We start from the raw sequence: 14,944 nt of genomic DNA, 5'->3' as shown, positions 1-14,944 counted from the left end.
AAGAGCCGTCTGGAAGAGACACATAAGATCCATTTTAAAGTATGAGCTAAAAAGCGGAAGTCTCAACCGTCTCTTCTTTTCCACTGCTACAAATTAAGCCACAAAATCTGTATGGGGAGTAATACTATAACTCTTCAACTGTTTTTAATATGAAAACTAAAAACAAACAGCTTCGGCACCAGTAAATTCTAAAACAAAGTTTGTTAAAATCCAAAAATAAACTTGTAAAACGAAGAGCCCAAAATTCGAAATAATAAAAATGAAAATTAAATTTCAAGGTGAAATCTGATAATTTAATTCTATTATTTCAGTCGAACTGGCTCAACTGTAAATTAAACACTGCAGTCAAGAAAGTTACTTTCTCCCAATAAATGCATATAGAACCCTAATTAGTTTAAATAAATACATCCTACAAATTCTAGGTCAGCAGGAAGCATTGCATGTTAATCGCGTTATTTGTAGGCCTAATTGAATTAATTACTGAAAGCCTAACTAGTGGATAGATTGCATGGTGCGAAAAAGTCATGTTCAATTGAAACAAAACGATAAAGGAATAGAAAAAGGTTACTTTAACAAGCCTTAGAATAATGTTGTCGAGTTTGATATTCCTGAAAATTCTCAAATTTGAAAAAACGGGCAAACCTTTTTTTCTTCATTAATATTCATATCATCTTCGTAACTTCGTACTTTCAACACAAAAAATAAATTACAAAGAGAAATGGAATAAGACAAGTATAACATTGCTTATGAGATAAGCACAGCATTTATAACAATATTATACGTGATTTTGAGTCGAGAATTTGTTGCCTATACTTTGAAAAAACATTATTCGAAAAATCTACTGCCTGAAAGTTAGAAACATTCGCAGTCACAGCATAACTACTCCTTGAAGTAGCCAATTTAAATTTTTGGAGCAGCGAAATGAAATCATCCGTTTTGCCGGTTAAATGATCATCAGACTTCGAAGAACATATGTGTGATATCTGAAATTATCATCTTTGATCTATCTCTAATATTGTCGAGCTTAATTTTTATTCTTAGCACTGTTTCTAGTACACATACAGGATCAGGATTGAGTAAAAATTCGTTGACTGTAAATTATTAAGCAATATAGTTATCCAATCCTTTTATTTTTAATATAGCCAAGGAAAAAATATTGAATAATTAGAAGCAATTAATATAAACTTTAAGCAAGTTTTTGTTATTGTTCTGTTTTTCTTGTAATCGGTCCTCTCTTTTCCCATTCGATTTGGAATTCCCAGACTCTACAGAAACTGTAGTAGACTCGCCAGGTGAGGTACTCATGATTGAAATCATATCGTCTACAACGCGTATACCTTTCTAAAATGGAGGTAGTACAATACCAGTTGAAAAAATTAAAAAGTCCTAAAAATAACAAGAAAAGTGTTGATCCCATGCAAATATAAGATACCTCCACACGGGAAGTTATCACATCATCAGTGAGATCACCCAACCTCGAGAAAGTAGTGTGTTCAAACTGTGATCTCATAGAGCAATCACTTCGCGATCGGAAAACCGATGCCACCATATTCATCATTCTTCTTCTAAGTAGAGAAAAAGTATAACATTCATAAAGAACAGTAAGATTTTAAGAAATATCAAAAGATGAAAAGTTGAAAGAAAAAATCATACTTGTTTTTATCGGTTGTTTCAGGCTTGCTCAATACTGGAACATAAGAAAAGCTGATAATATATCCAGCCAATGACATAGTCACCTTTATCTGTTCGCCAATTGCCTGAATATACTCATCCGCTTCGTCTTCTGCCCTGAGTTGAATTGCAACATTGTTAAACAAACGAGTTTTTGCTGCTCGCCAGGTGAATAATTCACCTGATTTTGAACATAATCTGCAAAATTACAAGTAATTTATTCGAAAACAATATAAGCTGTATTAGTTTTTCATAAAAAATATACAATAATGATGATACCTTTAAATCATTTTTCTTACTAGTTTATCAACCACCTTTCATATTGGCTAAAGAAAACTATTTTGCTTAATGAACCTTAGATGAGTTCGTGATGACTTGCCCAGGTGACCATACTCTAAACCGCTAATTTCATCGAAATCGATATGCTTCACATCCGAGAGTTTCGTATCATCGTCATATGAAGCAATTATAACAGCCGTTCTGGAAAACGACCAAATAAACCAATCGTGTTTTGAGAAAAAAACGGATTAAAGTTTCAAAGACAAACTTTGTCAATACCAATACGCTATCAATTTGATCAGTACTATTTGATCCTTCAACTAAGGCCCATCCACCAACGAGTATCTCTTTCTCAGGAAGGATAAAAAGAATTGCTTCGCGGACCAGTCGACCTATACTTTCAACTTCTTCATCTTCACCCTCAAACTGTTCACCTTGTGTTTCGCCTGCATCCAAAGACATCCCTTAAAATCAAAAATATTTGGAAACCAACAATCAAAAATATTTGGAAATTAAATCATCAATATTATAAGAATTATATGCTTTTTTTATTTGTGAAGGCATTTCCGTAGGAATTAAGTAAAACAGTGATTAAAATTACCCAGGAGAGTATCAACTGCAAGTTGCCGCTGTGCATCCCTCATGTGAGACAAATAGTACCGTGAAGCTGAATTATATCCGTCCTTAACCATACCCACCAAATTCCTTTGACCGTTTCGAGTTATATCTCCTTTCAAGGCATCGGTACCAGCATACTTCAATATATATATTAAAAGTACAGATTTTTCATATATTAAAAAAAGATTATATTAAAAATGCAAAAAATTAAAGTATAAAATAAATGGACAATAAATCCAAATTTTCATATTTGATTCAGTTTATCATTGACCACTTTACTTTCAGTTTATATTTGGTCATTCTGCATTTGATTTAGTGCTTCAAATATGCGAATACTAAATAAAAAGTTAATAAATAATTAAAAATAGTAAGAGCAACAAATAATTAACTGGTAATGTAGTCAAATAATTTAATTACCAGGAAATTTTGAAAAATAAAAGAAAAAACTATACCTGCCTTGAAATAGCGTCACCATTATCAGCCCACATCGTTTGTAACGCTTGAATAAGTTCAAGCGGAGCATTCGTTTGAGGGCCAACAATGCCGAGTTTCTGTGCCTGGACTAGGCATAGCGCTTGCGATACTGCACACTGAATTTATAATTTTTTAATTAACAGATTAAGAAGCTATTGTCAGAGGGCAGACTAGAAAAAGAAAAAAAGAACTATGTGGAATGTGCTCTGCTAATTCGATTTCCATATTATATTAGTGCCATACTCATTCCGTTAGAAACTGTTGAACTTTTATTCCCAAGCATCATCAGTGAATGAAATTAAGAGTACTCTACCTGTACGACATTGGTCCTATCCAGACAATCTACGCAATTTGTTCGGATAACACCTTGCTGCTGGCGTACTATTTCACCACATTTATCAACCCAACAAAAACCTATAGCAGAAATTTGCTCAGTCAGTGCTGAGATCAAATCCGCAACCTGAAGAGAATGCATTGAATTTCATTTACTATAAAAGATTGAAATTTACTTATATATTTAAAATTAAATCAGGTGGAAATCATTTATGAACTTAGCTTTTTTTTTGGTCAAATATTGCACTCAAAAAGGATGAAGGAGCAACAAAACGTCAATCACCTTATGAAAGCGAAGTCCTCGACAACGAAAATGAAAATCGTATGTAAAATAAGCAACGTTTGGCGAATTCATGTGAAGGATATGCTGCAGAAAGCTCACCGAAAGCTGCATTTCTCTATAAAGTCACTAGGTATTTTTTTAAATTAACAATACAGATGTCCACTAGATTTTTTTAATAGCAAAACAATATGAAGTTGAGTATTACGAGAACGTGCCTTCCTCTTTGCTCCACTAAATTAACAATAGTTAAAGGTGCGCCATAAGTTTCTATCATTTTCGTAACATGCTTATTGAAAGCTGGGTAAGAATCAGCGAACGTTTTACTTATCACTAGTGGTGGACGATAACGATATCCTTGTTGAGTCCAAAAAACTGGAACAGATCCTCGTATCTGAACATATTTAATTTTAAAGCGAAACTAAATATCTTCATATCATCACCGCCGTTTTTATCAGGCAAAGCATTTTTTATTAAATTTGACATTTCTAAACGTATGTGTTTGAAACAAAATACTGACTTGGACATAAGAGAGACAATGGCCAAAAATTGTTAGCACTACTTCGGTTTCCACGAAATTAGCAACATCACCATCTCCATCGACACCCCGTTTCAGATACCGTACACCAGCACAATTTATAGATCGCCTTGATATCAGTGTTATTACCAACTTGGTTTCAGCCTCAACTGATACCTCTCTAGTAAAAAATCTGCATGATTTAAATGTATAAAACCAAGTTACTACAAAAAAAAAGGAAAACAAAGTTGAAAAACCATCACCACCTAAAGTTAAACTTACAAATAAGAGAGTACAAGGTTTCCTCGTCAACATTATATTCTATTAAAATATTCATAAATTAATGAAAAGTCCTTTATCATTTCTATCAAGTTTAAAAACACAGTTCAGAAACAACATCTATCTTATTACGGATTACAAAACAAAGCTTTTTAATTCTTTACAAAATTTGCGTCTAGTTTTTCCAAGCACCAAAAATTAAAAATCAACCTTTCAGCGACAAAGCCTTGACATACTGGAATGATCCATTCTTCAGTTCCTGGATGAGGAAAGCCCTCATCGTTAAAGAGATCAGAAAGTAATGCATAATTCCAAAAGAACCACTTATTCGTATGTCTTGTGGAAAAGTTACTATAACTGAACCACTTATTCGTATGTCTTGTGGAAAAGTTACTATAACTGACATTATCTACTTAATGCAGTTCGATATAGCTGTTTTCAGAAATCCTAACATGAATTAGGTAATCTTTTTTTAACATTTTTTTAACAAATACTTCATTGATAATTTACAACAAATTAGTAAAATATATAATGCCGTTACCTATATCAGAAACAATGAACTTAATCCATCAGAAATACTAAAACGAGTTAAATTTGAAAAGAACAGTTGCTTGCCTTTGGGTATTTAATGTGATATCTCTTTTGAAACAAATATAGAAATCACCACCATTAAAAAGCTGCAGAATTTCGTCGATCAATCGAATCGAATTCCCTTTCCCCGTAATAAAATGCATTACCTTTTTCCGTGAAATTTTAATCTTTTCCAATTTTGACGGAGATATGACTGGCTGCAATGAATCATCGATTAATTCCAACCATTTTGGAACTACTCAAAAATATTTCTGCAAACTTGAAAATTCTAACTTGTGCATTAGTCCTTACTAATGTTTAGATCCTGGACAATAATTAGTGAAAAGTTCAGCGAGATCACTAATTAGCTATAAGAGGCTAGAAATATTTCACCTTACAAGGCAGGCCATCTTTTTCCACTGGTATCGCAACCACCCTATCAATATGATTGATTGTATCCTGAAACATCATTAGTACTCATATCAAGCTTAACTTAAAGTCAAGTAATAACAAAGACTTAAAAGATTTAACATCCTTGATTTTCAAGAATAAAAAAATAAAGAGAACGAATCAGGAAATAAATAACAGGCCAGACTTGAAACAGAAAAAAAGGCTACATCATAAACTTACATTCGTACAAGGATATGTAGCTACCGGGGTGCATTCAACAACAACCAGCAGATAACACTCGTTTCCCACCAGAATTTTTCCGATAAAAGCAACGAACTCGCCTAATTCAATAGCATCAACAGATTCTGCAAAAATCAAAAATCATGTGATTTATAGTTATGTATCCACTGGTTTAACACACAATGAGTTGAAAATTTTTAAATCATAAAGAACTTCCATCTTCAAAGAAGTGGAAAGAATATTTGAAGCTTGTGAATCGCCTTGGTAGATTGGATAAGAGAAACTAAGAGTTATTATGAAGATGAAACCGTGATTCTTTTCGGTGAAATAAATAGTCCCACTTTAACTAGCAAAGTAAGTGGAATATGATTTTAAGTAACAAAACTGACACTGTTCGTTGCACCAACAACTGAATTTGGAAGTAAATGTAAATTTCGAGACACGAAATAAACGAACAATATTAAAGCTCAGAAAATCTTAACTAAGAATAATGAAAAACAAGATGACAAGAATAAGTTTATAAAAAAGTGTGAAGTGTAAAGTGTACTACAGTACCACATCCTTTTGAATATAGTCAGACTGTGATCCGCGACAACTGAGTAAGTAAATGATCCAAGTGATATTTTTTTTTTTTTTTTTGGTGGAAAAAGAATGAATTAGATAGTAATACCTTCTACTGAGGAAGCTGACAGTTTCATTGTTGATTTGCAGCATTTCAGGACACAACTTCCTTGTACCAAATAAAGGCTGCTCGTCGTACCTAGTAATATCATCTTGCTCTACAAATTTTTACCAAAGAACGAATTACGTATCATTTCCTGAAATAACTTTCAAGAAACTGTTCCAACAAATTTAATTCACATAAATTCCGAACACTAATAAATATTACTGGTGATCAAGGAAATTAGACACGGATATGCAAGGCAGGATATAATTGATTAGAATCGGAGAACTGTAGAAAGACTGATACCGGATATTACGTCTCATTTCTGGATTCACTTGTGAAATTCCAATTCCTGACAAAGGAATGTTCTGGAATGGTGTAAATACGGTTATCTTGATGGGCAATAATATTAGAACGAAAAATGGTAACAGTGCTGCCTTAGTGATAACCAGATATTTCAATCAGTGCCACAGATCGGGCAATGATGTTGTGAACTGCAGCAGTTTCATTTTTACATTAACCTTCTCTTCTCACATAACTCTAAATAGCGGAACGTTCCTAAACACCGCAAAATCGGACCTCCCCAAACACTATCATCTTAAAATCTCTCAGATGAATAATCAGTTTATCGCAACTCGGAGTTAAACCACATCCAATTGTTAATTTTTAGTGCTGTTTAGTCCTTTTGGTGCTGGTAGGTCTAATTCCTTTCAGTGCAATCCGTGATGACATGTGCACCTGTGTAGTTCTCGATCAGTGGCTCTAAGTCATCTCGTATCTTCGCTGTTGATCTCGTTTACGGAACTCCCGTTCACCTTATGTTTCTATATATATCGTTTTAGTTACTGTAATACCGAGAAAAAACTGATTCCGGGCCAATGGAAATGTAAACTAACATAATGATACATGTTTTATCGATGATTTAAAGAAAACATTCAAAAAGCAAAGTTTTTTTTCATTTCTTCTTTTTTCCAGTCGGAATTTGCAATTCAGTTGTTACGGCAGTCGATAGAGATTTTTCCTGAAAATTAGCGACCAATCATAAAAAGGAAACAAATAAAGCGATAAAACGAATGCTACTACCATTTCCTTGATATTCGTTTTTGATAGTAGTGCTATGACTTTCCTCATGTAAATCAGAAAGGACTGGAGATAAAAGCCTTTTTATATGAGGAAAACGACAGTAATCTATCAAGCTGTTGCATGGACGCTTTTAAAGGACGTTGAGGAATTTCTTTAATAGTCCCAGGCATAACTAATATGCTCGGAGTCTAATTGCAGTGTGATCTGATATACATTGTTAGGAAATACTCTTTCGTGTAGCAGCCGAAAGAGTCAATGGTCAGACGTTGATAAAAACGAATGAGACGAACTTTATTTGAAATGCTGACACTGGTGAATGAATGGACTGCCAAATCACAAAGTTCTTTAGTGGCCGGTATGTTTATCAATCCTACAGCTCCCACCATTGGCATATTAAGAGCTGTTGAAAGAGCAGCGTTTAAACCAGAGATGGCGTATACCTTCGTATTCTGTAAGCTGGAAATTACAACATTAATGAGCAAAGATGCATGTGTCCAAGCAGCTGTAAGAGCATTATCACCGAATTTAATTGATGTACTCATGAAGAGAAAGAAGACTAAGCAGCGTTTCCAACAAATCCAATATTTCTAAATTAAAAGTTATGAAATAACCCCAAAATGTATTATAGAAATATCACAATACTAATAGGGTGTTATGAAGCAATATAGTTCACGATTGTCAATGAGAATAACGTCTTTGTGATTAAAAAATTAAAAAAGGAAAAATATTGAAATGCTGTAGATTTTAAATATGTTTCAACTATTTACTGAAAAAAAAAGAGTAGAGAGTAAGCTTTTGGACCAAATGATACAACTCTCATACCTGGTAGCATACAGTCCCAAAGTAGTTGTAACTGCTGATGGCTTGATTGTGACTGTGTCAAAGAATACTGCTGACAACACATCCCTTTGCATACTACGTAATACTGAACGCATTCCAATCAAAGCGAACGAAGACTATAGTTTGACATTATGGATTATAAATATTATTAAAAGTTTCAAAACTTACAGATGAAATGTAAGGAAACAAAATTCTACCAAACAATTTCCAAACTAATAAATATATAAACATGTCAGGAATGCTCAACTACTGAGATTCAAGCATGACATCGTCTTACCCAGTCCATTCGAAACTAGGCATTTTCATTGCACATTGTTATCAATTTACATCTTGAGTTCTATATGTTTCATTTTGGCTGCAAAATTGGTGATCTACGAAAGAGTTAACTGAAAAATAACCTTCCGGGTTTTATCCACAGCGTTGTCCCTTTCCGAAATGTTTATGTCTTTTGTTCTTTGCGGATTACAAGTCGCAGACTTCATAACACTTTGTCCCGTACTTCGCTTGACCTTTTCAGGTCGTTTGAAACCTTTTTCCAGAAGAAATTCAACCAAAGAATTCAGGAAACAATTTGATGTATCATGAGACTTGATGTGCCAGTCAAACTTTAGTCTGCATTTCAAGTATGGCCTACTGCTCCGGTGCTTTTTCATATTTTGCTAAAAGTTAGGAAAAAGAAGCAAATATGTTGTACCTCAATTTTCTTTAATTTTACGATTTTTGATTTACAAAATGACAATTGAGCTGAAAAGAATTGCGGGAAGGAATAACGGAAGAGAAATGACGAGAAAAATAACATTCAGCAGCGATTTCGAAATATTAAACATCAACTAAAATATTTGTACAGTGACAAATAAGCAGATAACGAATGTATTACTATTCAACATGCAAGAAACTATTTATCCAATACACTGAAATCCCAATGAATTTTCATTTTCTAAAGGTACAGAAACCACCATCATAACACATAATTATGTATTTTGAAATTCATATTTACATAACAAATGTTAATGAATCCTACAAATCTTTTGCCAAAAGAGTAGTAAAATCTAAATGGTTAATAATTTCAATTTTATTTATACTTGTACTATCAAATTAATTACTACTCAGCAAACAAAGAAACATAGGTCTCGAAATATTAAGGACTAACTAAAAATGTTGTGTATTGTTTGGTGTTTTTAATATGAATAACTGCCGCGAATCAATAAAAAATAGCTGTTTACTGCTACACTAATTATCTTGATAACTGATAAGTGATTTTCAATAATACACCAGCTTACTAGTAGAAAATAAGAAAATGGCAATAACACAAAATCTGAATGCTACTACATGAAATCTAAATGTTTTGTAAGAAAAATGTAAATACAGATCATATATTTGTTGAAAAGTTATACATATACTTTGAAAAAAACCTATTAAAAAAAAATTTATATCATGAAAGAAAAGGAGTGTGGAAAGAAAAAAACTTTCTGCCCTAACTTATGCAACATACACTAGTCTTCCTGCTTGATTACAGAATAATTTTTTAATTCAAAAACGAAGTTTTCTCCTGAAGATAACATTAACATATCAACTATCTGACACATCTAAATCCATAACTGATTCTCGTAAAGCAATCAATAATTCTAGAGCCTGTTGGACATTCCCACCAGTTTCTTCAAGAATTCGCCTATTTTCTTCCGTGTTTGTGAAACCAAAATCAGCCAACTGGGCCATTTGCGAAGTAAATTGTGTAGAGCTAGATGCTGAAAGTGTACCGGGGAAATAGTGAGAGTTTCGAGACGATGATGTCGAAGACGATGAGAACCCCTGACTGGTTCTATTTCCTCCTACATTTCTTATTGCCTGAGCAACTGCCTGAAAATAATTTTTTTCATTAGATTTCTGAAAACTTATAAATCAAATAAAACTTTAATCAGCAGAGTTCCGATGTCCATTCAAACACTGAGATACTATTTTCAACAGCATATTATTAGCCCTAAGCCAGCTGTAGTAGCTCACAAATACAAACTAGTTATAATACATGAGAAATCACAGAAACTTGAAGGTGATACGAAATAAAACAATTTTGGATTTCATCACCATGAAATAAATCGATAGTTCTTACTAAATTAAACTTTTATTTATATTTTAGTTTTTATTTCATTTAAACTTTCATATTTCATTTATTAGTGGTGTGAACAGGTACTTGTTAATTTCTCGATGGACAAATTATGGTTAAAAGTTTTTTCAGAACGTGAATGAATATTAACATCTTCAATAGTAAACCGTACCTCTTGCAACATTTCTGGAGTTACAATGGGTGCATAACCACTTTGTCCGGAAGCTGGTGTTGGATTATCTGATAGCGAAGCGCTTGAGCCAGAATGCGACATCCTGGGTGGTACACTAACGCCTCGTAACCAATAATGTATTACTTCTACTAATATCTGAAAAGGTCCTTCCCATCATGAAAATAATAGCAAAAACTACATAATAAATTTATTGCTATTAGAGAAGTGGCTATACTCCTATGTCCCCAGTGTTTTACTACTATTGCTCGTAAAATAAGCGAGTACCGGATGATCGTGAAGAAAGGCTTCCTCCATATTCTGCTTTCCCATAACCATGGCGCCTGATAGAATAAAGTCTTTAGCCACTATTAGTGCCATTCGATCTTTCTTCAGAAGTGGAAATTCTTTTAGCAGACCTTCCATGAAATCATTTCTATTCATTTCATCGATTATCTATAAATATTATGTTATTGCTAATAGTCTAATACTAATAATTTTGATAAATGCTTCGTTTGAATTTGTTTTTCAAATAAAATAAGCGCATATTGCCATCTTTTCCTTCCACATAAACAAATCACGAGGATATCAATAGTGAAAGGGACTATCTCCTGAAGTTCATAAAAAACGCTACTAGCTTCAGGACTTCGGGAAAATCAAAACTCATTACGTGGAACAAATGAAGGAATAAATGAATTTATCGCAAACGAAAACGGAAAAAATGAAAAACTTCCCTTCTCACGACTGCGTTTGGAAGCACGCAGGAACTGAAATTTTTCTCGACATTCCAGCAATTTCTTGCTATCCAGCTGTAACTTCGGCATAGGATCTAATGTGGAACGGATCATCACATGTAGTGTGTACTTATCTTTCATATTCTTCACATCGCTTAATCTGATGTTCTCTGCCAACACTTCTCCAAGAAATACCAAATCTGTAAGAAATTTATTTAATTACATCTTTTTTTGAAACGAGTAGTAAGGGTTGTTTCTGAACTAATAAAATTTATGTCGTTTATCAGGAACACTTCTCGCAAAAAGAACATACGGCATTTTGAGCGCTTCAATGGATCACTCACGAAGTCATCTAATATTTCCTTCACATACTTCTCCAGACCAAATGAACGCGGCATACAAACAAATCCAGATTCAGCAAGCCAAACCTTCACCATTGAAATGAAATATTCCTAAATGCTGGTAATAAATAACTTTCAGCATACCAAATTTTCACATATTTTATAACCTTCAACATATTGCAATCTTTAAATACATTAAAAAAAAATTAACTTCTGACATATCAAGAAATTTAAAAAATATTGCAAACATAGAAATACCAGGTACTAGTATATAAACACATCATAATAAATACAAGTTAAAATGTAAAGTCTCATACACACTACTGATTTGGAACAATAAGCAAGTGTAGATAATGAACTTCAACAAAAAACAAATCCGAACATGTTGAAAAAATTTATTAAGATTAAAGGATTATACAGATTACTGAATGATTTCCAAAATTCTTTGATTTAGAGGATTTTCAGGAGATTTCTGCCACTGTTTCTTTAAAACTTGCTTCAGCTGTGAAAGGCGATATGTAGGATATTCTTCTCTCAGACGCGGTAACATTTTATCTTCAAATTCCTAAAAATAAGTAAGAAAGAAGTGAATGAAAAAAAAATATTAATCAAAAAAAGATATTTACCACGGTTAGCAAAATTTGCACCGAAAATTTCGAAATTACTCGTTAATTTTCAAAATAATCTTAATTGTTCAAATTACAACAGCTTTCTCGCAATTCATAGCTTGCTATCTGGTGTATATTTTTTTCTTTTTAAACTATAATGAATCCAAAAACAATCAGAATAACCTGATAGGCGGCTTTTACTCTCTTTTCAGGGTGCCTATCGATAGCTGGCTTGCCTAGAGACAATATATTAATTGCTTCCGCGACACTGCGAGCAGTTTTACCTTCCACCTATAACAATATAAATCATGACTGAAGTTTTTATGCAGCAATAACGCCAAAGTAAAAAAAAAAGTGTTGTAACATCGATGATTGTCAAATAAATGATGCGCGCAAAATACAAATAAAAGTACTATCTGTGAAAAAAAGTAAAAAAAGTAAATTCTGGTCAAAAAACGACTTCATCGGTAAAACACTAAAAGTATTTCAAAAAATACCTCCAGCTGGTTAACATTTTCTTCAATTTCACCTTCATTGGCTTCTATACGTTGTTCTTTCAGTAAGCGTTCTCTTTCTCCTTCACGTTTTCGTTCTTCTTCAGCACGCTTATTAGCTTCAATTGTTGCTTGTGTGATCTGAAATCTGCCGGATTCATGACGTTCTACAACAAAAATATTATGTATTCTAAAACGCCTCTATCCAAACTGATTAACATACACATTAACATTGTTCTGATACTTCAGGAAATCAATCTCAAGTACCTTTATACTTTGTAACAATAGCACTTGAGCAAAAAGAATATCTTAGGATTAGTAAGTAATAATGATTAACAAATAATGCATTGTTGATTCTTGGTTTTTCGGAACTTCACAAGAGTAATTTCCTCTGGATGAAAAGAACCTTAGATGACCCGACTGTTTTCCTCGATAGTGTTTTCATTTCTTCATCATGTGCTGCCCGATTTTCATGCTTCCTCTGTAAGGTTTCCATACGTTTGCGTTCTGCTTCTTCCTGAAGTTTAAAAAATTATAAATTCATTTCCAAATAACAATAACTAATTGAAGTAAATTTCTATTAGTTCCCAGATCGACATTTTCTGTAATAACCACTGCAAAAAAAAATGTGATGATTGATAATTTTGCGAAATCTTGAAAGAAGAATTAGTCTTACAAATCAACCTTTCGCTGCTTACGAGTAACGTTCTTATCATCATCTTGCCAATATGCATCTTCTTCGGCTTTCTTCTTTCTCTCCGCTTCTTCTTTCTTCACAGCTTCTCTACGAGCTCTTGCTGCCACTGCTTTCGTGTTTTCACCAGAGAATTTCTTCGGCATTTTCAGAGATAGAAATAAATATCATACATGCGATGCAAACCCCTAATAATTACACAGTATCGGTGTGAGAATAACACATCACAGTCAGAGTTGGAACTTAAATCAATCACTAACATTGATGAAACATTAAAAATCAACAAGTTGTGTGTCAGTAAAATGTTTTATCACTATAGCATTCTGTATGCACTGTTCCTGGATCATTTCGATTACATACATATGCAGTAGTCCTGTGAGTTACCTTCCTGAAATGATACTACTCCACAACTTCTGCTATTACCAGTAGCCTTTAGTTCCCTTATTTCTCTGTCTAATAGTTACATTTACCGTACAAAAATATTTTCGTCTGAAAGTTAAGAAAACATACTTATAAATACTTAAGTATTTATGCTTTACGTCAGGTCTTCTTAAGCACTTTGTTCAATGTAATCTTTTTTCATCTCTCAACTGAAACCCAAACTATTCTTACATGAAATTTCGCGTACAAATCTACGAAAGAGTTAATCCCCCATAAACTTTTAAAGTTGAAACTAAAAGCAGTCAAGACAAAACTTCAATTATAAAAGTGACTTTATACTTCAAAGTCAGTGTATTCATATTAGTATTACCACTGCAGTATTGCCTATAATAAAGGTTCTCATCTCAGAAAATCTACTTTAATAATCCCCATGCAACACCTTAATTATCAAGATGTGGAGACATGTGACGTGGTACCAAAGCATTATAATATACGAATGTAAGTAGATGTATTGGTCTGATGATAGAAGTATCCATCACTTACGTTCGTCACGAATAGTTATTGACGCAATTCAAGAAGAAAAAGTATTGACACTCCCTACAATATAAACAAAGAGAACTTTGACACTCCGGCAATAAGTAAAACGCCAAGTAATCCCAGTAGATCAACTAAATCCATTATTAAGTATCACTTTTTATACAAAGTATAATTAAGTATCACTGTGCTACTCTTTGTGCTATCATGATATAGGTGTAATGAAACTTACGAGATTTCAAGATATTTTCTCTGCACAAATTTTGTTGGATGAGGAATGACTATTTGCCTGGCGACATAAGTTTTATTGTCTTTAAGTGCTATCAATTTTGAAATTGTTTTACAAAATAATTGTGGTAAACGTAGCAAAAAAGGATAGAAAATGGAGAAAAGTATCGTAAAATAAGTTTGATACTATAAATTTGCAACTGGAAAGTACGCAATAATGAAATGGTAAAATACACAGAATTGACACTCCAATATAGTTTTGGACGGAGATATTTTCCCTGATATCGACCTGCCATTGTAGTGAACTTTTTGTTGAGCAGCTTAATCCGCTTCAGCCTTGAAATAATTAGATCCGCAGTCCTGCCATTGATTATACTCATTCCAAATGTGTCTTTCTTCAGTTTTTGAAGTGATATTAAAAG

General features: G+C 33.1%; 5 protein-coding genes across 5 annotated transcripts; all 5 read right to left on the bottom strand.

Annotated features, from left to right (window-relative positions):
• Positions 1–764: 764 nt before the first annotated feature.
• On the bottom strand, positions 765–6,349 carry Bm6251 (Uncharacterized protein; the record flags this gene model as incomplete). The annotated part of the gene is made up of 17 exons (XM_043080686.1): positions 765–983; positions 1,186–1,341; positions 1,433–1,565; positions 1,654–1,869; positions 2,026–2,151; positions 2,219–2,414; positions 2,552–2,705; positions 3,021–3,158; positions 3,356–3,502; positions 3,659–3,773; positions 3,874–4,049; positions 4,176–4,353; positions 4,662–4,802; positions 5,067–5,239; positions 5,415–5,480; positions 5,652–5,776; positions 6,322–6,349. 17 exons carry the CDS (start codon positions 6,347–6,349, stop codon positions 765–767), a joined length of 2,487 nt encoding a protein of 828 aa, XP_042936620.1.
• A 921-nt stretch (positions 6,350–7,270) lies between these two features.
• Positions 7,271–8,891, bottom strand: Bm12967 (Uncharacterized protein; the record flags this gene model as incomplete). The annotated part of the gene is made up of 4 exons (XM_001901446.2): positions 7,271–7,336; positions 7,689–7,854; positions 8,221–8,354; positions 8,637–8,891. 4 exons carry the CDS (start codon positions 8,889–8,891, stop codon positions 7,271–7,273), a joined length of 621 nt encoding a protein of 206 aa, XP_001901481.1.
• A 916-nt stretch (positions 8,892–9,807) lies between these two features.
• On the bottom strand, positions 9,808–10,952 carry Bm18185 (Uncharacterized protein; the record flags this gene model as incomplete). Its single annotated transcript, XM_001901445.2, has 3 exons — positions 9,808–10,095; positions 10,512–10,667; positions 10,797–10,952. 3 exons carry the CDS (start codon positions 10,950–10,952, stop codon positions 9,808–9,810), a joined length of 600 nt encoding a protein of 199 aa, XP_001901480.2.
• Positions 10,953–11,164: 212 nt separating this feature from the next.
• On the bottom strand, positions 11,165–11,679 carry Bm12966 (Uncharacterized protein; the record flags this gene model as incomplete). The annotated part of the gene is made up of 2 exons (XM_001901444.2): positions 11,165–11,442; positions 11,556–11,679. The coding sequence occupies 2 exons, from the start codon at positions 11,677–11,679 to the stop codon at positions 11,165–11,167; spliced, it is 402 nt and encodes a 133-aa protein (XP_001901479.2).
• A 325-nt stretch (positions 11,680–12,004) lies between these two features.
• On the bottom strand, positions 12,005–13,525 carry Bm7109 (Uncharacterized protein; the record flags this gene model as incomplete). The annotated part of the gene is made up of 5 exons (XM_001901443.2): positions 12,005–12,148; positions 12,375–12,482; positions 12,689–12,826; positions 13,092–13,202; positions 13,370–13,525. The coding sequence occupies 5 exons, from the start codon at positions 13,523–13,525 to the stop codon at positions 12,005–12,007; spliced, it is 657 nt and encodes a 218-aa protein (XP_001901478.1).
• Positions 13,526–14,944: the final 1,419 nt, after the last annotated feature.

The sequence above is a fragment of the Brugia malayi genome (assembly GCF_000002995.4).
Source record: "Brugia malayi strain FR3 genome assembly, contig: Bm_v4_Chr3_scaffold_001, whole genome shotgun sequence".
In the NCBI taxonomy this organism is placed as follows: Eukaryota; Metazoa; Nematoda; class Chromadorea; order Rhabditida; family Onchocercidae; genus Brugia; species Brugia malayi.
This window is presented reverse-complemented; position numbering and strand designations above follow the sequence as displayed.